Source organism: Desmodus rotundus, chromosome 1 (assembly GCF_022682495.2).
Source record: "Desmodus rotundus isolate HL8 chromosome 1, HLdesRot8A.1, whole genome shotgun sequence".
In the NCBI taxonomy this organism is placed as follows: Eukaryota; Metazoa; Chordata; class Mammalia; order Chiroptera; family Phyllostomidae; genus Desmodus; species Desmodus rotundus.
In genome coordinates, this window is record NC_071387.1 from 7294017 (window position 1) to 7317990 (window position 23974).

The 23974-nt window shown below is 51.0% G+C and overlaps 1 protein-coding gene across 3 annotated transcripts in view; it reads right to left on the minus strand.

The window, feature by feature from the left end:
* MVB12B (multivesicular body subunit 12B) overlaps positions 1–23974 on the minus strand; it is a 152447-nt gene that overhangs the window by 93510 nt on the left and 34963 nt on the right. For all 3 annotated transcript variants that reach the window (XM_053920626.2, XM_053920634.2, XM_053920631.2), the window contains exons 3-6: positions 17742–17849; positions 12368–12464; positions 5274–5403; positions 1871–1993 (exon numbers count right to left, since the gene is read on the minus strand). In XM_053920626.2, coding sequence (XP_053776601.1) covers positions 1871–1993; positions 5274–5403; positions 12368–12464; positions 17742–17849 — 458 coding nt within the window. The remainder of the gene's footprint in view (positions 1–1870; positions 1994–5273; positions 5404–12367; positions 12465–17741; positions 17850–23974) is intronic.

Below are 23974 nucleotides of genomic sequence, written 5' to 3' on the forward strand. Positions count from 1 at the left end.
ATAAAATATATAAGCCTTATAAACGCTACCTCCAGTTCCGCCCAGAGCCCCACGGCCTGGGTTCTTGGGCCTTTCACTTCAGTGGCTCGTGACTGTGTGCACCACCGACCTGCCCGCTTCTGGGGGACCAGGCTCCTGCTTTAACTGGGGGAATCAGAGCTCTTTCTTCATCCAACAGAGAGGTAAAGCCTGCCCCGAGGTTGTGCCCATTTCTAGGCCCTTCCAAGCCATATAATGTCAACAGGGAGCAGCTGTTAACTACTCCAGGGAGGACCCTGACCACAGGTGATGGGCCTGAGCTGAACCCAAGTGCAGGTGATGGGCTTGAACTGACCCCGAGGCGCAGGTGAAGAGCCTGAGCAGACCCTGAGCACAGGTGACAGTGATTGCAGCTGCGACAGAGCTCTGGGTAGTGAGAAAGGACCAGACAAGCCTAAACCAGACACTCAGCTGCTCCACCTGCAACTCTGGGTAGCTCATTAGCTTTTCATGTCCTTCCCTATCACAGTGAACCGTGAAACGGCTTCTCAAGTTTTGGGCGATTCCAGGGGTAGCTAAGTTTAAGGATCTCTCTTGGTTTGTGAGGCCGTCAGGAGAAAGCCCAGGTTGTCTTTGTGGGGGTGTCCCTAACAGAGAGCCCTCTGAGCTGCTGGCTCACAACAGCGCCTTCTTCCGACAGAGGTGGGTGCTCAGAGAACAGTGCGGAGAGCTGGCAGCCACGCCACCCTCTGCACCTCCCGGAGGGCAAGGCGTGGGTCGTGGAAGTCAGCAGGGGGAACTCGCCAGTGACTGTTTTGTCCTGCTCCTGACAGACTGTGTTCCTCTCTAGTCACCCACGTGGAAGCTTCTAGATCCATTCTCATGTATGTGACATCAACCCCCAAATGATGCTGCCTCACCGATTCTTCCTTGTTTTATTTACTTTTGTAATCCCTTTCTCAAACTTAATCCATCACTGCTGTGTGTTCCTTGTCCTCAAGTAATTTACTGCTAGTGGTGTCAAAGTGTCTTCAGTTGACAGGATTCTTTTTCTCACCTGCCTCTTGCAGAAAGTATGGAGGCCACTTCTACCTCTGTGACGACTGAAATCAGTTGCAGAGAGCCCGTTTGCTGTCCCAAGTTTCTTTGTGGAAGCAATGGTTAAAATTAACATCCCCTGAGCCCTGGGCGGTGCGGCTCAGCTGCTTGAGTGTTATTCCATAGAGTGAACGGTCGCTGATTCGATCCCACTCAGGACTCCTGCCTGGGTTGCGGGCCAGGTCCCCATTTGGGGGCACGTGACAGGCAACTGATCGATGTTTCTCTCCCTCACCTTCTCCTTCCCTTCTCCTCTAAGAATAAATAAATAAAACCTTAAAAAAAAAAACCCAGAAACTAACATCCCCTGAAAAATTTCTCACTATTGTATCGCACCCAAACTACTCATTTCTTGGTTGAAGCTCACTGGGAAAAGAAACAATATAACAATGAACGTAATTACTTACCAACCCTCCTGGGTTTCACATGAGTTGCTGGCCAAGGAAGGGAAGGAATGCCACCCTCTTCCCGCCAGCGTCCCCAACCACGTGGCTGCAGGGCCTGTGTGTGTGCGGCGGGAGCTCCTTAGAGCAGTGAGCCAGTTTAAAGCTGCATATTCTGCTATTTTCAGAGCCTTCCGAATACACGCAGAATAGAACACAGAATGGCCTTTACGTTCAAGTAACGCAAAGACTTCTAATTGGATTTTTAAAACCCCCCTCCAGAGGTGCGTTGCCTCTGCACTACTTTAGCAGAAGCTCCGTGGAGTGCTCTGAAATGCTGTGTCACGGGACCCCGAACCACGTGACTGCAGCACGCACGGCAGCACAAGATGCCGCGGACAAGGCCTCACCTGGGAAGGCTGGGGGCCGGGGTGGAAGCAGCTGATGACTGGGATGGCGTTGTGGGTTGAGAGGAGTCGTGATTCCTTGGCACTCTGCCCATTCGGTACCAGATCCCCATGCTGTTCAGTTCCCTTTGGGAGAAGAGAGAAATCTTCACAGTGCTGTTCAGCACACTGCACTTACCCGAGCGACACAGCAAAGCAACTCCTTCAAAAGAATCGCAGCCTCGAACCCCAGGGAATCGGTTCTTGCCCGCAGATCGGTGACATCGCCTCCCTTTGTGCTCTGGGGGTCGCAGGTCAGAGCCGAGTGTGTGGGCAGCCGTGCCAGCGAGGCGGGCCTTTATGGCACCGCCCTCTCCTTCACCACCTGGGGCGGCCTTCCTCCTGTACTACTGCATTTCCCTGGGCTCTCAGTCTTGAACATTCTCTCTTATTTTGTCACTTAATTGGAGGGTTTACCAGACAAGCCACTTCAAGTCCCTTGTATGGTTTGGGTGAGACAGAGGGCAACGGTTCTTAGCTATGAGCAGAATGAGCGCCCCTGCCTCCTGGACCGGCCCCGGCTTCAGGGTGGAGCTCCCTACAGCCCGCGTGTTGCCTGCCGCCGGCCTCATTCTCAGGGCCAGCTTGGGAGACATCTCCCAACCTCGAGGTATGTGCCCCCTAAGCCTGGGCACAGAAGGGCCTGGGACTTGACGTGCCTGCCCAGCGCAGCCAGTTGCACACCACGGCCACAAGCATTTATGAGATGGGTTTGTTCTGAGGAATTATAAAGAGATTATTTCAGCCACATCCAACTCACAACTTCTCAACGGCCCCACGGAACTGCACCTGGGGATATACAAGAGTATCAGCTCTTAAAAAAACGAGAGCAGATGTATTCCAGGGGATAGTTCTAGCAGCTTCTCAGTACACTACAGAACGACTCGAAACCACAGTCACGTCTCATTAGACGGGTGGCTGGCTCCAGCCCGCTGCACCGACTCCGCCGCCGCTCGGTCGGGCTCCAGGGTCAGGCCGTGGCGGAGCCATTCTCGCTCTGAGGTTTCCGTCTCCCCCAACCGACCCCCCAACCCTTGCAGAGTAACGTGTGGAATTGTGCCTGTTTTTAAGAAAATGTGTCTTGAGAGTTCTGCACTGGATTCTCTTTCCTTACTTAAAAGTAACATTGAAATTGTCTGCCTCTAAAAAAGAATTTTTGCCCCAGGATGAAACAAAAAATACATGTTATTTTAGCAACCTTTTCAAAATGATATAAAAGAAGATTCTAGTTTCAATTATTAAGACATACATATATGGTAAGGGTCTATTCTTTAGAATTTTAAAAATTAGTTAATAATTGAATCTTTTAAAGTAGTATAGTAATTAAAAATACACATCGTTAACTGAAATTAAACTTTAAAAGTCCATCATTAAATTGTTGGCTTCTACGATTTGTATGTAAATGGTTGCTTCTAAGGTGACCGAATGTGGTTATTCTCGACCGTTTGCTATTCCTGTTTACACAATCGACTTCCATCATGTGGCAAAGAGGGTCTGGAGCGTGCAGGAAGGGCACGGCCACAGAGTCCTTCTTAAGGACACAAGACCTGAGACAGAGCTGAAGAGCCTGCACACACTCTGCACCAAGACGGAAACAGTCTGTCTGTGACGCTGGCTCCCCTCGCACTCGCGGCAAACGCCACAGCTCACCGGTCACCGAGCCCGTGTCAGGCCTGTGGGGACAGGCCCTGGCTTTCCGAGTGCAGAGGAGGGTTTGGATTAACATGAACAAGGAGCAAAACAGAACACAAACCAGATCTAGAAGGCCGACCTCAAAAGCCAAGCAGGAGAACTCATTCGTGGGACCCACAGGGTGGAGTGAGGTGCCTGCAAAACCAGCTGGGGAGAGAGGCCGGAAACCACCTCCCGCACGGATTCCCTGGGAAAACCTGAACTTCGGCTGACTGAGTAGAATGGACATACACTGTCTTCAGGACACCCATTCATTCCCCATTCTGACTTTTTACCTCCCCTCTGTATCTCGGGCACAGCTACCCTCTCATTCTTGGTCCCTGAGTGACAATGGCTCAGGCCTGGAAGAGAGAAGGGCACTTTCCACATAGCAGTGACGGGTTCAGGGTGCACAGCACCCCAGTGAGGTCAGTCAGGACCAATGAGACTGAATTCTAGAACTCCTGTTTGAGTTACCGAGAACACAGACTTGCTCTTTGCCTCGGGACTTGAACCTGGAGGAAAAGAGGGTAAATGGACCAGGCCACCATTCCTCCACTGGGGCGAATGTGTGCAGGAATGGGGCCACCCACCCCGGAATCAGAGCAAGGAGGAGCGAGGGGAAACCAGAGCCTAGTGACATCCTCTCAGCGCCTCCTTCCAGCCACATGTGAAGCCAACCTGTTCCCCAGACTCTGCTGTGATGTCAGCCAACAAATTCTTCCTTCTGCTTAAGCCAGCCTGGATTGGGTTTCCTGTCACTGACACTCAAAAGAGCCCAAAGTGGAGGCCCGAGATTCCTTGTACTTCGCATCTGTGATGCGGCTTCAGAGCCAGGCCTGTGCCCAGGCCCGAGGCCACCAGGAGAACGTGGCACAGTGGGCCCAGCCCTCTGCTCATCAGGGAGGAGGAACATCAGACCAAAACTCTGCACAAGGGACTGTCAGGTGGTCGTGTGCTAATACCACATCTTCCCCGACTCAGAGCCCTCCAACAGCACCTGGTGCGCCGGAGTAAGCCCACACTGCCACCGCATCCCACGGGGCCCTGCCAGCGCTCTCCTCGCCCACCCCAGCCTCGCTACTCCCCGGGCGTGCCACGCCCGTTCCCAGGGTACCCCTCTCCCTCTCCTCTGCCCACAAGGCCCTGTCTTCAACTCTCTGCGGGGCGGGTTTCTCCTTGAGCTGGAGGGCTCTGCTCAAACCTCACCTTCCTGACCCCCTAGGGAAGAGCCCCTGTCCGTTGCTGTTTCATTTTTGTCGCTCGCTAAAATGATCTGATTATTAATTCCATTTGTTGCCCCTCTTCCTGTTTGAACATAGACTCCGTGAGAGCAGACTCTTCGTTTGCCTCAGTCACCACCTGTCCAGGGTCTTTGGCCCGTGGAACCAACGTGGGGGTGAGTGAACAGTGTGGAGAGCTGAGGCCGATCGGTCGCCAAGGAGAGAACTCCTGGGCTTCTGCACATCTGGAAAGACCCACGGAGCCTCAAGGACAAACACACAGGGCAAGGGGACGGAGGGACCGTGGCCATAGCAGGCAGCACGAACAAACGCTCGGAGGGTCGCCAGCATGGTGACTGGGACTGGCTGAGGCCGAGCCTCGCGGGTCACGGATCCTCAGTGCTCTGTCCCCGGGGGCGGCCTGAGCACGCTCGGCAGAGAGAGGAGATGAGCTCTGGGGTATGGAGACTCACCCAATAAACGTGTACTGAGGAGGGGCCTGCTTGGTCCGGCCCATGATCCGAATGTCACAGATGGCAGCTTCCGTGGAATCTCGTGGGATAAATTTAATGCACAGCCTCTTCTTCCTAAAAGCCACTTCCTCTGAAGGAAAGGACAAGACAAGGCGTGAGTGAGTCTCTATTCAGAACACCATGCTTCCCATCACATTCCCTGCGTGGCTGTGGAAGTGAGCGGTCGTCCAAATGCCTGACAGAGGGGGTGGGCTGCACCCTTCCTGCCCTCCACAGGCCCACAGTGGACAGGCAGAGACTGCAGGACCTGACCACAGACCGTCCCTGCTGAGAAGGGAGGGGCTCCCAGGGGCCACCCACCTCTGCAAGGACGAGCCACCTGGAATGAACCCACCGGGCCGGCTTCCAAAAGCCACAACAACTTGCTCCCTGCTCCAGATCCATGTGCCTGCACACCCTGAGTATTAACACATTTTACCACACGGAGTCTTTTCCTTCTGACTTTTCACTGTAGAAAGTCTGAAACACTCCCCAAAGTGCAAGAACCCACACATTCCCATCACCTTGTTTCAACACTGCCAAAACCAGACGGGCTGCTTCCCCCTCCCCCGCCCGCCTCAGTCTGGCTGGAGCATGTGAAAGCGATCTCTAACCCTGTGTCTTGTCACCCATCCATGGCTCAGTGAGTATCCACGGCAGACAATTTTTTTTTTAACACAACCACCATGCCATTAGCATTCCAGCAAAATGAACAATGATTCCTTAATATCATCCGATAAATAGCCTACATTCGAGTTTCCTCCCGTATCTCAAAGACGTCATTTCATTGTTGGTCTGTCTGAATTTGGTTGTTAGGTCTCTTAAGTCCCTTTTATTCTGTAAGACCCTCTCCCCCATCCCTTTGTTTTCAGGGCAGTGGTGAGTTAGAGAAACTGAGTCATTCCCTGTTCCTCCTCGAAACTGGCAGTTTCAGCTAGAGGCTCAATGAGATTCAGGCTAGAATTTTTTAGGCAAAACGCCTCACAGGCAGTCCGGTGATGTCACATCATGAGGCATGGCGCCCAGCCCTGCCCCCTTGGCTTCCGGGGGTGTTGGCCCGCTGCCCCTGCGATAAAGTCCCCACACCCGTTCTCCGAGCAGAGTTCCCTTCCCCTGATGACTGTCTCCTAGACCCACCATTTCAGTACAGGTCCTAAAATGGTGATTCGGTAAATCTGTCCTTCCTTCTGCATTTATCAGCTGGAATTCTTGTAGATAAACAAACAACTTTTCTTCAACTACTTGGTGTCCCTGAAATATGCTTCGTATAGGAAAAAACAAATAAATACGTGATTCTGTTATTATCAAGTGTTAGAGTGATGGGTCGGTGCCTTCGCAACCGCCAGTGCCTACCGACCAGGGGTCCGTCTGCTCCTCTGTAGTTTTTAAACACAAGCTGCAGTCACCTGCAGTCACCCACTGCATGAATCAGAGGGATCGGCTGGAATCCCGGCTCGGCCGCTTTCCCGCGCCAGGGCCATTGGAGCTTCAGTTCTGTTATCTGTGAAGGGAGTTAACAGAACCCCGCCTCACAGGGGCTGGGACATAGGTTAGGCAAAATGGGGTGACGTTTGCCAGCCCAGTGCCCGGCACACGTAAGTGCTCAGTAAAGAGTGGCCATGAGTGACCATCACTGTTACGAGTGCATACAACGTAAGTCAGGGTCTGGCATTGATCTCCAAGACCTTCCAGTTCCAGGGCAGGAGATGAGCCCGTTCAAATCAGGGGGCAGAATGCGGGGGGAACCGGCAGGCCCGTGCTGGTCGTGACTTTCCTGGGGGGGAGACCAGAAACCGTGGTGCTGCTTTCCTGTTCTTGGGGGGCTGTTTTCACAAGAGCCAGGTGGGCATTTGGAAACTTTGTGGTTTCTCTTCCCGGGTGAGGAAACTGAGGGCTACATCAGACCTACAAGCTAGAGTGACAATGGCCTAAATCCAGACCCCGCACGTTGTCCTCAACGAGGCAGGGTGGTTTCCTGGGGGAAAACCATTCAGAGCGACCCTGCACCCTGGAAGACCATCAGCTGGTAAGATCAGACCTTTGACAGTGTGAGAAGGCCGGACCTGTCCAGGCTGCTCTGCTCCATTGCTCCCTCTACAGCAAACTCGGGGTAGGAGGCGGAGCCACTAACTGCACTAGTTGCCTAATCAGGCCTAAGGGCAAGCAAAGGCATCACACAGAGCCCACGGAAATGTGTTCAGTCACGCCAGTGAACGCAGAGAGAGACGACACGGCACTTGCCGAAAGCAACCAGTCTTCCAGTCTTCAAGTACTGTATGGATTGCCACAAGCTGTATTTTAAACTAATTACAGGAGTGTCATCTTTTTGGCTGACTTTGTAAAATCAGGGCCTTATGGGCGCTCACCTGCACAGAGCGGACCAGAGGTGTATGTAGTCAGCTTGGGCTCACCTGTGCCCTGGGTAAAGGCTCCAGGAAATGACCGTATGACCCAAAATGAAGAGGCTACCCTGAGCCCACCCTCCTTGTATGACAAGACACCTGTTGGAGATGCCACAACCACCCCTGGAAGTCCACGGCACAGCAACCTACATGCCGCAGTCAATCCCTGCCCAGGATCACCCCATAGCAGCTAGCCTGGACGGCCGTCTACTCCGGCCTTCCTTGCTTAACTGGTTCAACGAGAGGAAAATACAGAATGGGAAGCCCCTTGTGGCTCTACCATGTATCAAGATGTTATAAGTTGATTAGTTGTCAAAAACAAACACCAATGCAAATTTTAAAACTAAGAAAAACATGGGAGGGAAGTGGGAAATTAACACAAGCCTACAATTTCAGTTCTCCAGCAGACAAGCCACTTAAGAATAAGCAGTGGTATTTCTGGAAGCAGCGAGCCAACACTGTGAAACGTCCGGTCTTGCTAATAAATAACGAAGTGAAAGTTAAATAAAATTAGGAGAGCAAAAGTAAATTAAAAACTTAAAACCTACGCTGGTAGGTCTGTGGAAAACAGGCACAAGCCTGCATCATTAGTGGCACTGTGAACTGGCATTTCTGGAAGTTAATTTGGCAACAGAGTAATAAAGCTTATCTTTATGGAGCCCATCCCTTAGGTGGGCCAAGGATGAATTAGACGTGGACCTTGCCCTCAAAGGAAGAGATAAGTAGCAAAGACAGGAAGAAAACATGTACATGGCTGAAATGCAAGCTGCAAACATTATTATGAGGTAGGCAATATTCTCCCCATTTTACAGATGAGGAAACTGAGGCCCAGGAGGGTGAAGTCCTACAGCTGTAAGTGCAGAGCCTGACTCCAGAGCCCAAGTTCTCCACCTCACCAAGCCACACCCCGTCCTCACGGAGGTAAAGCCAGGACTTCAGAGGCAGAATCGATCACTCTCTTTGGCTTCCCACCACTGTCACCTGCACGGGCTTCCTTCCCTCCCTCCCTGCCACAAACGTGTGCTGTGCCAGGTGCGATGACTGTGCTGTAATGTGGTTCCCTGTGTTCAGGTCCAGGCCACTCACTAGACTAAGGTCCTGAGGGAAAGGACCAGTATCTCAGCCACCTTTGAATCGCAAAGCCCGCAGGCCCACTAGGCGCTCATCAGTCTTAGCTCGTCGTGGAGGGGAGAGAGGGCCTGCTTCACACCAGAGACTGTCTGACGCAGGTGGGAGAACGCAGGCTCACCCTCGACAGAGACGGGCGTGGACATTCAGAGTTGAGGGAAGGGGCACTGCAGGCAGGGAAAAGAGCAAGCAAGTACGTAGTCAGAAAAGAAAGGAGCCTGGAGAGCGCAAGTCGGTGGCTCCGTCCGGGTCCAGTACAGGTGTTGGCAGATAAGGGACACAGTTGCAGAGGACGGCTGGTGGCAGACCACAGGGGACCCAGGGCCCAGTGGCCTCAAGTGCTTGGGAACCTATCACAAGGAAGTTGTTCAAAATCTACACATACCCAACGTGACCTACTGATTCAACACCATTCCTGTCAAAATCCCAGTTGGCCTCTTTGCAGAAATGGACAAGTCCTAAAATTTATATGAAAAGTCAAGGGACCCAAAATGGCCAAATTATCTTGAAAAATTGGAGGACTAGTTTCAAACCCTGCTACAAAGCTACAGTAGTCAAGACTGGCACAAGTAAGACAGACAGATCAACGGAGGAGAACCCAGAGTCTAGAAACAAACTCTCACGTTTATGGTCACCTGGTTTTCAACAAGGATGCTGAGACCAGTCAGCTGGGGGAAGGAGCGGTTATGCAACTGGCTATTCACATGCAAAAGAATAAAGGTGGACTCGTATCTCACACCATTCACAAAAATTAACTCGAAATGGATTAAAGACACATATGCAAGAGCTGAAACTATAAACCTCTTAGAAGAAAACACAGACGTAAATCTTGACCGTGGATTAGGCAGTGGTTTCTTACGTGTATCACCAAAAAACATAAGCAAAAAAAGGAAAAAATAGATAAATGGACTCCATCAAAATTAAAAAAAACTTTTCAAAGGACACCAAGGAAGTGAAATGAAAACCCCTAAATGGGAGAAAATACTGCAGATCATACAATTGACAAAGTACTTATAGCTAGAACACAGTTAGCCCCTGAAAAATGCAGAAGTTAGGGGCACTGACCTTCCACACAGCCAAAAATCCAGGTAAAACTTTTGACTCCCCCAAAACTTAACTACTATTAGCCTACCGTTGACAGAAGCTTTGCCAATAGTGTAAGCTGTCAATTAACACAGTTTGTATGTTACATGTATTATGTACCGTATTCTTACAATAAAGTAAGACAGAGAAAAGAAAATGTTAAGAAAATCATCAAGGAGAGAAAATATAGTTACAGTATTTATTGGAAAAAATGTGGATATAACTGGACCCACACAGTCCAAACCCGTGTTCAAGGGCCACTGTATATTAAAATAGTCTTGTAACTCAATAATACAAAGACAACCCACTTTAAAATGGCAAAGGATCAGAAGAGACATTTCTCCAGGGAAGACACACAAATGGCCAACAAGCACCTGAAAAGGTGTTCGAAGTCATTGGCTAACAGGAAACACAAATCCAAACCACAACGAGGGGCCAATCATAGCCACCGAGACGACTGGGCTAAAAAGAACGTGAATAACGTGTGTTGGTGAGGATGTGAAGACAATGGACCCTCACACACTGCTGGTGAAAATGGGAGATGGCGCTGCTCCCTCGGTAAACAGTGTGGCAGTTCCTCAAAAAGTTACAGAGAGAGATGATGACCCAGCAATTCCGCGCCTAGGCATGTGCCGAGGAGCAATGAAAACACGTGTCCACACAAAACCTTGCACATGAATGCTCACAGCAGCCGGAAGCAGGAACAGCCCAAATGCCCACCACCTGGGTACAGAGAGTGCAGCACACGCCTAGAAATGGCACGTTGTTTGGCAATAAAAAGGAATGAAGTGCTGACACACGCCGCGACACGGACGAACCTTGAAAACATACGCCAAGTAAAAGCAGCCAGTCATGAAAGACCCCACACTGCATACTTCTGCTCAGTGAAATGTCGGAGTAGGCAAAGCTACATACAAAGCAGGCTGCTGCCTGCCTGCCTAGGGTTGGCAGGGGCAGGAGAGAAACGAAGAGTGATTGATAATGGGCATGGGGGTTTTTTTGGGGGGGGGATGAAATGTTCTGAAATTGATTGTGGTAATGGTTGCGAAACTCTGTGCATATACTAAAACCCTCTAATTTGCATACTTTAAATGGGTAAATTGTATGGTATGTGAATTATATCCAATAAAGCTGTTATCAAAGATCCCTGATTCAGAAGTATATAAAACCTTTCTGTAAAAGGGGCGTAAACACATGCTTTTACACAGTGACCCGGGTTAAAGGTGGGGCTGGTATCAGGCGTGTGTGTGTGTTCTAGTTACTCCCCCCTTCCCCAAGTGCATGCCCTTGGATAAATTCTTTAATCCCTAAGTAGGTACTGTGCCTCATTCACTGCATATATGAAATGGGTTTAATACTATCCATTTCCAAGGAGGGGGTCTTCTGAAGATTCAATGGTATCGGTTATGTAAAGCATTTATCACAAGGGGTAGCATATGGTAAATACATACTAAATATAAGCTATTGCAATTATTAGCTAATGCATATAATAACAAGTAAAAGCAAAATACCCAAAAGTAAGGAGATTGTTTTAAAGAATGAAAATACGCTGGGCAATGGAGTCCATTTGCTTCACTAAAATAAGAGGTATGTGGGGTCTTATACAGATGTGAAAAGTCTGGTCTACATGAAATGCTAGCAAAAAAAAACAAACCCAGCAAAAACAGTGGGTCCACAATGGGGCTAACTATGGAAAAATCAGGTAAGTGTGACACAGAATGAGACCGAACTTCACAAGGAAGTCATGAGTCACAAAGAAAGGAGACGCTGGGTTTGTTTTATTTACTCCTCCTGTGTGTACGCCCTAAGGTTAGCTGGTGAGAGTAGAAAAACAAAGCAAGTGCTTTTCCCTCAGAAGGAGGAGGCTCCAAAGCTCAGAGGTCCGCCAGCACTAGTTAGTACGTGACGTGCATGAGAGGACCCGGACGAAGTTCTGATTCATCAGCGCCTCTCAGTCTGCTCGGCTCTGTTCGGGGCTCAGGTTGAACCCTGTGCACTCTCACTGCAGTCTCTCTGGTTCCAGCCTTTCTCACGAGCTCTAGGAGCCCAAAACAGGGACATTATTGCACTTGTATCCCCTGGGCATCTTCTGATTTTTTCCCTTTTGCTTCTCAGTCGTGTGCCAAGCTTGGCTTCAGCAACACAGAGGATGTACTTAAGGGCAGACTACCGCCAGTTTCGCCACTCCCGAGTGACCGACTCAGCAGGGAGCCCCACTCTGGGAGAGAAGGACTTTGCTCACTGGCTTGGCGCTAGCCAGACCACCACAAACTCCTTGGAGAACCAAGTCAGACACGTGCCAAAAGCTGCAGGGTTTACTCATGGGCACGCAGTGAGGACTCCTAAAATGTTTCCAAAGAAAAATGCACATTAAAACGTCTAAAAATACGCCTGGAGGAAGGAAACTCTCACTGTGATGAGCGGCACTAAAGGGTGACTCACGCGTGTCCACCGTCTCCTGAATCGGGATGAAGCCCACAGGCAGAGTGTCCTTGATGTCAATGAGCTTCATGTCCACCAACACGTTCCCTAAATGGCTCTTGGGAAGAGAAAAAAAAGAGACACAGAGAATTAATCTGAACACGCCTGTGGTGGGCTTGCCATCTTGGCTTCAAGATACATATTTAACACAATGACTCTTGTAGCTTTACGACAGCAAATTAATTAGAGTAGGTGGCACTTAGTGCTCCCCAGCAGTTACACGGGGACTCGGTGGCCCCCGGGAAGTGGTTTTTCATCTGCAGAACTTCAAAGCCACTCGCTCAGACATGGCCTTAGTGGATGAGCAAGCCAGGAGACACTTGCAACATAACCCAGCAGAGGGCAGCTGAACGCATGTCCCGGGACCAGGCTGACCCTCTGCCTGGGGCAGCAGGGTGGGGAGAGAGCTGCATCTAAACCAAACAGAGAACCAATCACACTCCTAAATGATCGCCAGTCTGCATATCGACACACATCTTGGTTGCTAGATGCATTCCGTAAAGTCCCAAGAATCATAAAATACGGAGCGAAAGGCCCTGCTGCCTCCGTATTGCACATCTTCTAAAATGACACGCACCAGGGCCTCTTAAAGCTCCTATTTAGTGGTGGTGTACGGGGTCCACAGCGCGCAGTTCCCATAACCGGTGCAAAAATATCTTCCGAAGACGGCACGCAGCCTTCTGTAACTGCGAGAGAGAATTCTCTGCGAACACGTCGGCACTTGCAGCCCTCATTTCAGGCTGCAAATGAGCTCTAAAGATTTGTATTCTACAACTTAAATATGTGGGGCCACCCCAGAGAGTTCATTAAAATCTTCGGAGTCATTTGCAGCTTACTTCCCCCCCTTCTCCAGTTAGATCCAGTTAAGCAAAGACTTATGGCTCCTGATCCCAAACCTCTCCTGCTAGGGTACTAGCGGTGCCCTCTGCTCGCCCATTCCCCGGAAGCTCCGCATCCCCCGAAGCCCTGCATGAGCACACTCCTAGCTTCCTTGTTCTGTGCCCAGAGAAGCCTCCGGACGGCCAACCCATCACTGTGGCCTCCGCAGCCACGCCGCAGGCCTGGCTTCCGTCTAGCTCCGAGAAGGGATCTCGCCTCCGTCTCTGCGCACAGGCGGCCAGCCCCCCCTGCCCCCTGCCCAGTGCCAACCAGCACTCTCTCTGAAGGCCAACCAGGGAGTTCTTACCATCTGAACGCTCCATTCTATTCTCTCTTGGCACTGTCCATTTTCTTTCATATCGATTTATGATGGCACATTTGTGAGGTTATTTAACATCTGTCTCCCCACTAGAGTTTAAGAACCATGAGGACTTTAGGGGACTAAGTGGCAATGGGAAAAAAATACAATAAAGATTAAATTAAAAAAAAAAAAAAGAACCACGAGGACCAAAACTATCTGTCAGTACTGTAAATGCAAGCCTAGCACAGTTCTTGGCACACAGCTGGTGCTCGGTCATTATTTGCTGAATAAATTAATGTTTTCTGGTACATTTTCAACTGGGTGGTTCACTCAAAGTCAGAAATCAGATTGGATTTGCTGTGATGACAAACCTAAACCATGAGAATAAAAACACTAAACGTATATTTAATAACTACATCATAAATGAATACATACATTATACAAAAGCACACAAATGAAATGAATTCTTTCAAATGTAACCAAAGGTCGACGTGCCCAGTGTAAACTATGGCTGGTGCTTTGGTGGCCCCGCTGTCACAAAACCGTTTCTCTCCCTGCTTGCCATCCACTCCCCGTTAGTCCACCTCAGGCGCCGGGCCCCGGGAAAACATCGCACAGAGCGGCCCAGCGAGTGGAAGGTGGCCCCTTGCGGGCGCGGAATCCATCTGACCGTGTGGGCAGGGTTTGAACCGTGAACTGACTGCAGACGTCAGCCGCTTCCAGAGTCGCCTCATCCAATCTATCATAATTTTTTTTCACGGCACTTGCGTCTCCATGCCATCGCTGCTTTCTGCATTGAGAAATTAACAGCTGGGTATGTTTCCCTGCCCCGGAGATGGATGGGCATTCATCAATACCCTTCTCAAGTGTCTTCTGCTTGACAAGTTGGGTTTTACAGAAGTCAACTGCACACCACTTAGCACGGCCTCGCCGTCCGCACTCTACGATGTCCCTGGTCATTAAGCCAGAACGTTGGTGGTACGGCCATTTTTTAAAAAAGCATCAAAAAACCCTCCCATGCATACAAAATGGGAGGCTGCCCTGCCAGAGCCTCCCGCAGCCCGAGAGGGGCCCCTCTGCGCAGGGGGCTGCGCTGCACCGGGTGTAATACAGTAGGTCTGCGACACCATTAATTCTGCGTGTTCCTCTCCCCTCCCCCACCCCGTGCTCCCTTTCATTTCCTCCTCATAAATATGAAGAACGTATCCCCAATCCTTGTTGAGCAAATGATTCATGCCAAAAGCCCAATATGCACTGACTCAGGGTATTTATATTGCCTCTGGTAGCCAGTATTTGCTAGTATACTGTAATTATTTTTGACAACCTTGCATTTAAGGTAGCCACAGATAACCAACTTAATATTCAAATGTTCATAAATCCTTCTGTTTAATATCCTCCCTACCTAATCTATGTACATTATTATTACAGGTAATGCAGAAAGTACAGGGCATGAAAAGTGCAATTAATCTCGATCCTTCCCCAGGAAGCAACGTCACTCCACAGCCAGGTTTCTGTATTAACAGCATTATTGGGAGAAAGAAATTTAGGTGCCGAAGGAGTCTCCCAAAACTCCTACACTGGGAGTCTCAAGTCACCTAATTAAGAACCTGTCCAGTCTTGAGGCCCCACATCCCTCCTTTACGGCTGTAAAAAATCGCGCTCCGCCAAGTCTTGGCCCTGACAGCAGGCGGGCACAGGCTGGCTGCAGCCGATTAAAATACGCCTCACTCCCACCTACTCCTGGCCCGGCAAGTGGGCTCCGCCTTCCTCTTGAAATGGATCCCTTTGGATCTCGCTACAGGACCCATTCAATCTTTTTCTGAAAACAAAATGCACCTATGTCCTATACTGCTTCCAAAGACAGGCAGAGGTCTCTCCTGCTGCCCAGGTCCGCATCTGACAGCCCTTGTCACAGCCCACTGCCACCCTGGTCCCCGTGGAGGAAGAGAGGCAAAGGGGGCACGCAACCAACACGTCTCTAATGTCCAACAAATGTTGACTGAATCAGTGCATTTTCTATAATACGTTTACCTATGACACCCAAAATTAACAAGCTCCGGTGACTCCTCTGTCATTTTTAGACTCGTCACTGTCCCCACACCAAGGGATGGGGGACTCTTCTGGCCTAGAGTACCAACAACCCACAGCCTTCAGGGGAAATGCAACAAAAACAGAAATCAAAAACAATCAAAGAACCTTGGCTGGTGTGGCTCAGTGGACTGAGTGCTGGCCTGCGACCCAAACAGTCACTGGTTCGATTCCCAGTCAGGGCACAGGCCTGGGTTGCGGGCCAGGTCCCCAGTTAGGGGCACTTGGGAGGCAGCCACATATTGGTATTTCTCTCCCTCTCTTTCTCCCTCCCTCTCTCCAAAAATAAATAAATAAAATCTTAAAACAAGAACAAAAAAAGATCAGAGATTGTGGCTGGCCTGGGAGGCCAGGGCTTTAACCTGGAGCCTCTTCAGTCAGGACAGGTGATGCCTGAGCAGAGGTCAGTAACGACACCACGCAACCGCCGAGCAGAGTGAGCACGTGAACACGGGCTGTCAATCCCCGGGAGCGCGTCCTCACGGCCCTGAGCAGCAGTGAGCGCGCCGACATGCACGAGGGGGACAGGACAGAGGGGACAAAAGCTAAACGCATAAACGGTTTCTAAACAGGGCTCAGGTGAACTCCAGGGACAAAGGGGCGGGGAGTGGGCTGTGCGAACGCGGATGTGGGAGGGAAGCTGGGGCGATGGGGGACTACCCCTAACTTCATGAGCCCACGTCTGTGAAGGCAGCCCGACCTCCAGGCCTGCCCCTGAGTGGCCGCTCAGGCTGCACAGCGAGCCCCAGGGACCTGCTCAGCAGACTCATCAGAGGCGCAGCTGCCGCCGCCCGGCCTGCCTGGAGGACGGAGGAGATCCCCAGTGTCCACACCAGGACTCCCCCCACTCCCTGAGAAGCTGTACTTTACAACCAGCATGCGTCATGACTGGGGGAAGTTAAAGCATGGACTTCTCCCCAGCCCTGAATATGGTAGAAATAATTTTCCCACCTCAGGCTTAGCAATAAACACAGGAATGGCAAGTGGAAGAGAATGAGATGCAGAGAAGCGTGCGACGGTCCACATCCAGAAAACAAAGGCAGAAGGGACAGGCAAGGACCCTGTGACAGGACCATGGGGCCGTGGGGATGCATGACAGGGGGAGAAAGACCACTTCTTTTCCTTGTCACGCTTCTGAATGAAGATGTTCAAAGTTGTTGGTTTTAAAAATAATTTTAAACCATGAACATAAATTAATGAAAATATTTCCAAAAAACTTTGCGTTAGAAAGAGACAGTAACATTTAGGCCCAAAATGAAATGACATCCCTGAAAATCAAAATCTGCTCCCTATGTGGGGCCAGGAAAGACAGCCGACCTCGGAGAAGCCCCCACCCGTGATGTCAGGAAGGAGCTAATACTCAGGATGGGGTCCTGGGACGGGAGAGGCGCATCTGCAGGGCGGCTCAGGCAGGTCCCACGCAACGCAGGGGTTCAGGAAAGCTATTTCCCCCTGTTTTCAAGCGGCCCAGTAAAACACTATTGGAAAAGCTTTAGATATCTTTTGAAGTAGATATCTTCAAAAATGTCCTTCTTTATGGGCCTGACATGAAAAACAGCATAATAAAAAGAAATCTGCACTCGGTGGGTACCCACCTGCAGAAACAATGAAGCGTCCTCTGTCACACGGAGACTGGGAGGGAAAGAGTCACTTTGGTAACAGGGCTGTGTCTGCGCAGAGGGGTGACCAGGCAGTACCTTTCCAGCTATGCCTCCATTTGTGGGTCGGCTTTCAGTCCAGCTTCACTGGAAAGTTCTCACGTCCACACTACCTGCGATGTGCTACTTGGAAGCAAGGTGGGCAAACAAGAGCTGCGAGGGAAATTTCCTGGTTTCCTTGCGAGGACCCAGGCTGACGGAATTCACGGCGCACTTGGGTGCAGGGTTAATAATACTGCTAATAAATGAAGCGCAGCGCTAGCTGCCGATTCCACCCAGTTCGCTAAAAGCGCAGATGAATTAACATGGCGATGAAAATAAACCACAACAAAAAACACGAGGACATTTCAGACAGGAATGTAAGTGGCTTGTGCTCACTCAGCAAAAGGAAAAGCACTGCTGGACTTACATTTTCTTTGGAAAATGATCTTGTGAAACACAGGTATCTGGTAACCTTGGATTTAAATAAGCCGTCTTTCCAGAGGTCAGCATCCACACCATCTGCCGTCTGTGCAACCTACACCAGAGAGACAGAGAAGGACCGCAGGTAAGGCGGGATGGCACCGAAGGCGCGCGAGTGCGCGCTGCGTCGTACCTGTGCCAATTAACACCGGCCCGAACCCTCCTGGCATCTCATTAGTTCATCTCACTAGGCCCCGGGAAGAGATTTTCCAAAAGGGGAAAAGGGAGAGTGTGAAAAATACAACTTCTAAAAATATGGTCCCCGGGGAAGCCCTTGATTAAAGACACCCTGACAAAAATGGTTCTAATGAGAAAAGAGCAACTTTTGTTGTAACGGACCAAGGAGGGATCGGGGAAGTCAGCACATTAAGTCGCTCATTACCACTTACTTGGGGGGATGGGAGGGGAGCAGGAAAAAGTCCAATGGGGTGTGAAATACCACCTGAGGGGGGCGCTGCCGGTGGGGACCCTGACTGGCCCCCTGCTCCAGGACCCCGGGGCCAGCCACAGTGCTTCCGTCCATGGGAGTCTACTAGGGACAGGGGGATGGGGGCAGGAGGCAGGAAAATTTCCTCCTCACTGTGTCTTCTTGGTACAAGCTCTGCGAGGGGTATTCAAGGTCAGAAACTGAATCATCATAGAAAAATAAGGACGATCCAGGGCCTGGTGTATAGGCTCACCAGGAAGCCATTTCCTCGTGTGTTTTCCTCGAAGAAGAGTTCAAAGAGGCAGCTAGCCTTGATTTGGGCCTACAGGACCTGTGAACTGGACTACACTGCAGGGTGGGGGACTGGCGTGAAGGCCCCCGGTTGTGGGGGAGAGTTTACTCCAAGACTAGAGGAGGGCAGAAAAGGCCGGACGCGAAAGTGTTCCTGCTGGTTCTTCCAGACTGTGCTCAGTGGGGACTGTCAGGGCTGGGCCTGCTCTCGCACCGGCAGCCCCCCACATCAGCACTCCCAGCATCCTACCAGAGGATCCATCAGCCTCCAGCACCGTGGCCGGCACCCCGAGGGGCACTCCCGGAAGGCTCAGGCAGCAGCGTCTGTTCAGGGTGCACCCAGAGCCTCCCTGCCTGTCCCTGTGAGGTGCAGTTGGGATGCAGCCCTTGACCTGACAAGCCCCCCACCGTGCTGACAAACTGCTGAAAGCATCTCCATTCTCCACCCTCCAACACTGCCCGAGTCAGCCCCATCCCACGAACACGCTCACAGGCACAACAGCGGCCTCTGTCACATACACAGGCTGGGGGCGCGCGGGCGGGGTGGCTCCACAAGGCCATTCCCGGAGCCCCCACGGCCACATTCTCTGAGGCTGCCTGAGAACAGCCCACAGGCCACGAGGCAAAAGAAAAATGCTTTTCTTTTCCCAAACCCAGCGGTCGTAAATGAGCAAATGCTACAAAGGGAGAAGAAAGGCCCTTCTGCGAAATGTGCACGTACGCCTCACCTGAAATCTGCAGGAGGAGGGCATGGGGGCAATCTGAGGGCACTGGTCGCTCCAAGTCCATCACCCCCACAGAAGCAACTTGGGGGCACAGGGTGGGGCCGCATCAGCATTTTCCCCATGATGGTTGTACGTAAAGTTTCTTGGAAAACACGGCATTTTAGGCAGTGGCCCCAGCCCCCCACCGCCAAGGACCCCTGTCATTTGTCTTCTCCCTCGGGTCCCCTGTCTTAGAAGATTCTTTTGTTTCCGAAACTCTACTTTTACTGTCCTTCCTCAGTTCTAGGATGTAGTCACTTGGGAATCACCCGTGTATTTAATAAACACCCCTTTAAGAAAAAAAGAAATAGTATCATATCAAAATATACAAATCTCTTTTAAGGGGCATTGCAATTTCAGAACCACTAAAACAGGAAAATAAAAAATGCGTAGGGACAAAGAAATAAGGACACCTACTTGACTTCTCTATAATAAATGCATTATTTAAAAAATATTTTTAAAAATAAGTCTGCAGAACACTGGAAGTGTGTGGAACCGCAGGCTGGGACCTCGGGAGGAGGAAAGCTGTGTCCAACCTCCCACCGGAAAGGGAGGGAGGCCAGCGGGCTCTCCTGCGCATGTGGCGAGTCCACGGAGGGTGGGGTACGCCCTGCATCAAGGCGATTGTTTCCAAGGTTTGAAAAGCATGATTCCCGCCTCGCACCATTGCTAGAGTTTTTCTTTTTCTGAGTGAGAAGACACCTCGGCGTGATAAAGAGGAGAGTGCAGGCCTGTCGTGGGCGGCAGGCCCCCTTCTCCCTCCTGGGAGTTAGCATCTCCGACCCGAGCTGAGGAGCATTATACACGGACAACCAAACCGAAGGTCCAGTCTGAGCCCACAACTCACCTGCAGGGGAGTAAAAATGTGTGATGCCCTCCAACCCCCGTCAAGGGAAAGCAAGGAAGGGGGAGGAGAGAAGGAGGGAGGGAGAGAGAATATGTGTGTGGGGGGAGGAGGGGTCTGGGCAGAATGCAGAGACACTGGAATCCTGGGCCACTGAGCTGGACCCATGCAGGGGCCACGGCTCCACGAGCAGGAGCCGCAGTGAGAAGGTCCCAGGCCTGTCTCACCGGGAGCTCTAGCGAAGAAGCCTTGGGGTCAGGGGGCTGGACATTCCCAGCCTAGCCTTCTCTGCAGCAATCCAACGTACCGAGAAACTTCTGTCTAATCCAGTCATGTAAGGTGCTTCCTAGCCTAAATTCTTCCCACCCCTAGGTGGATGAGCTATGATGAGCTAACAACCTACGAGATAAATTACGGGGAAGGCAGGCATCGGCATGGGGTGCCCCTGTAGAAGTTCATGTCTAAAGTCTGACCCTGTGAACTGGGCAGCCAGTCTCTGGCTCCTGAGATGCGGACTGCGTGCGTTCGTGGGGAAGAGGGCTCCTCCTGAGCACGGAGGGGTTAGAGGAGCCCATGAGCGTGCAAAGTGCCTGCCTCGGTGCTCACCAGAGAGCGCCCACAAAGCCTGTGCTAACATGTCCAAACTAAAACTGAGGACAAACACCAAGCCAAATAATGAAAGCGATGTCGTGCTACACGGGGATTCGAAAAGTCCGGAACTGTCGCATCAGAGCTCAGCTCCAACCTCCGGTCGTCTGGGGGTCCTGCCCCACCTCTCGGAGATCAGTGTTCCGATACTAAGACGTACTTGTGCGGTAGCGCCCGCCCGCCCCACTGTGTGCAAGGACGCCGCCTGCTCGGGCCGCCACTCACCCTGTGCACTAGGCGGAGTGCCTGGTGCGTACTTGGGCGCAATCTGAATTTGCTGAAGGAATCTAAGTTTGGCTGAACAAGGCAGCCATTCAATCAGGGGCCAAGTGTGAAAAGCCCCAGGCCCTATCAGCCACCCAAGTAGGGGAAGAATCTGAAAACACGGAATATTCAGGGTTTACTCTCTGGCACTCACACATTTTAACAATCAGGCCGTGTATCTTCGTGGTTGCCTTGTCTGTGCCCTGCCTTGTCCCCCAAATGACTAGAGTGTGGTCAGTGATGCCGCTGACTGCAGTGCCTCCCCAGTGTCTGTTATAGGGTTTCACACACACGGACACACTCACACACACAGACACACACGGACATACTCACACACAGACACACACAGAGAGACACACATGCACGCACACACTCACATACAGAGACACACTCACACAGAGACACAGGCACTCACATGCACTCACACTCTCTTACACACACACACTCACACTCATACCCTCTCTCTCTCTCTCTCTCTCTCTCGTTCTAGCAACTGCCTGGGTACAGGAGCTGCCTCTGAGGAGGAGTAGGTTGAACACGTGGGTTTCTCTCTCTTCTCTGCTAAAGTGACAAGCAGGTGGAGAAAGTATGAACCTGCTGAAATAAGGAGCAAGAGAGGAGCACACACCAGAGAGATGCCAGTCAGCGCCTGCAGGGGTGGGAAGTGGAAGGCACGGACTGAGCAGAGTGGAGGGGTTAGCACCCAAGGGTCTGACGGGACCTCGCAGAGCTCCAGGGCTCGGAGCCACCAGACACCAGTGGGGATGACGGTGGAGGGCGTGGAGGTGGCGGGTGTGAGTTTAGGGCTGAAACAGGTCTTTAAACAAAGTAGTAATTAAGCTCCCAAAACCCTCATTTTGGATGTATTTTCTGCAGAAAAGAATCCAGTAAGACTCAGGACTCCAAAACACAGCTTGCTGGGTGAGGAAGGAGGTGAGGAGGAAGTAAGACTCCAGAGTGAAAACAGGGGGCCTAACAATGCACCCTGAACAGTGGGTCCCCCTCCCCTGCCGCCACCAGGCTCGCCTCGCCAGGCGTTGTACCCCCTACACGCTGGATAATGAGGGATTCGTCCCCGGAGAAACTAAGGAGTGCCAGCGAGTAGACCGTCACACGCAGACTCTGGGGGTCTCCTGTCACAGAAGCTCGTCCCTGCAGCATCCCCTGTGTCCCCCCACCCCACCCTCACCCGCACAGCTCCAACACCAGGAGGTAGCACCTCGCTCTTAAATATAAACTGACAAGGAAGGACCGGCAGGCGCTGAGGGGAAGTCAGGTGGCACAGGTGATGGGAGGAAACAATGAAAGCTACCAAACAAACAACGAAATCTATAATTAACATCCTCTGAGGGATGAGGGAGCATATGGCAGCCATGAAACCAGAGGGGAACGTTGTGGAAATGTCCTTAAAAGGAACAGTTTGAGAATATGAAGAGCCTAGAAATCAAAAAAGTTACAGGTAAAATGTAAACATTCAAAAATAAAATGCTGGAAGAGAAAATGGAGGAAATCTTCCAGAAAGTAAACTACAAAGATGAGAGAAACTGTAGGACCAATACAGCGTCCAACCAGCGACCTTTCCGGAAAGAGCAATAAAAAAAATGGAAGAGAACCGAGCCTCCACATTAAAGGGGGGCCTGAACGTTCTACTCCCTCAACCAAAAAGTCCTCCCCTGAAGCAAGACAACAGAGAATCCCACCAAACCGGGGCTTTAAAAAACCACCATTAACACTCCCAGAGAGAAATAACAGGTCACACACAAAGGAAATAACAGGTCACAGACAATGCTGTACATTACATGCCCTTGACCTAATTATTTTATAACTGGGAGTTTGTACCTTCCGACTCTATATAACTTTTATATTAAGGAAAACAGCCATTTAAAAGACTCCACTTGATGGGGTGAGAAGTAAGGATGTGCCCGAGAGACACTTTGTAAATCAGCTGTCCAATCGAGCTGCCCGGGCAGGCGCTGTGCAGTTAACCCTTCGAACTGCCGGAGGTTCCCCAACGTCAGACTCCAGCGCTCTTTGCCCAAAGGGAAGCTCTTGAACGTACCACCCCACTAACCACCAGATTCGTCAACCTGTTCACACCCTGGTGTTTTAAGAGAGCCCGCCCACAGTTCAAAGATGTATTTGGCAGACAGAAAGCAATCAAAGGGGCCAGGAAACTCTGCAGACATTCCAAAGGAAATATCTGGCTGACACTATGAATACGAATGAAGTTCAAAGGGCCCTGGCTGTGTTAGATCATGCACCGTGGAAGCATACACTTGGCCCGGGTCAGACAGTGGCCAACCGTGCAGCCACTTAAACTCTTCATCACAGCAGTGTGGACACAGCCAGGAGGCAGGGAGCCGAAGTTACCAGCTTCTAGGACCCTACCAGGAGGTATGCCCGAAATGCTTTCCAAAAACTATAAAGTGAAAAGAGCCATTCCACTCATCTGGTGCCAAGTCGAAGAACTCTGGGCTGTTTTCTTTTTGTTCTCATTTCATTTGCATTCCATCATTTTGTATCCTGAATGCAGAGCTCAAGTCGGCCACAGAGCTTCAGCTGAAAATCTCTAATAGTTTTTAAGCAAAAAAAACCCACACAGGTGTCTCTGTCCCTGAGACTGCTGCCTGTCCCTTGGCCCTGGGCTGCTCCCTCTGCCCCATCACAGAGCACAAGACATGACCGGCCACTCCTCTCCCGCCTCCGTGACACTGCACCATCCCGGTTGGCCCTCTACCTCTCCCTCTTCAAGCCTATCTTTCCTACATCTGCCAGTGATTTCCTGCCTCCCAGGCTTTGCTCCAGTTCCCTCTCAGACCCCATCACAAGGAAGCTTCTCATCACTCAGGACCTGTGAAAGAACACTGACCCTGCATAGCCTCCCCGATGACATCGGCCAGAAGCATACTCTGTCCTCCCAGGACCTACCCTTCCCTTCGGCT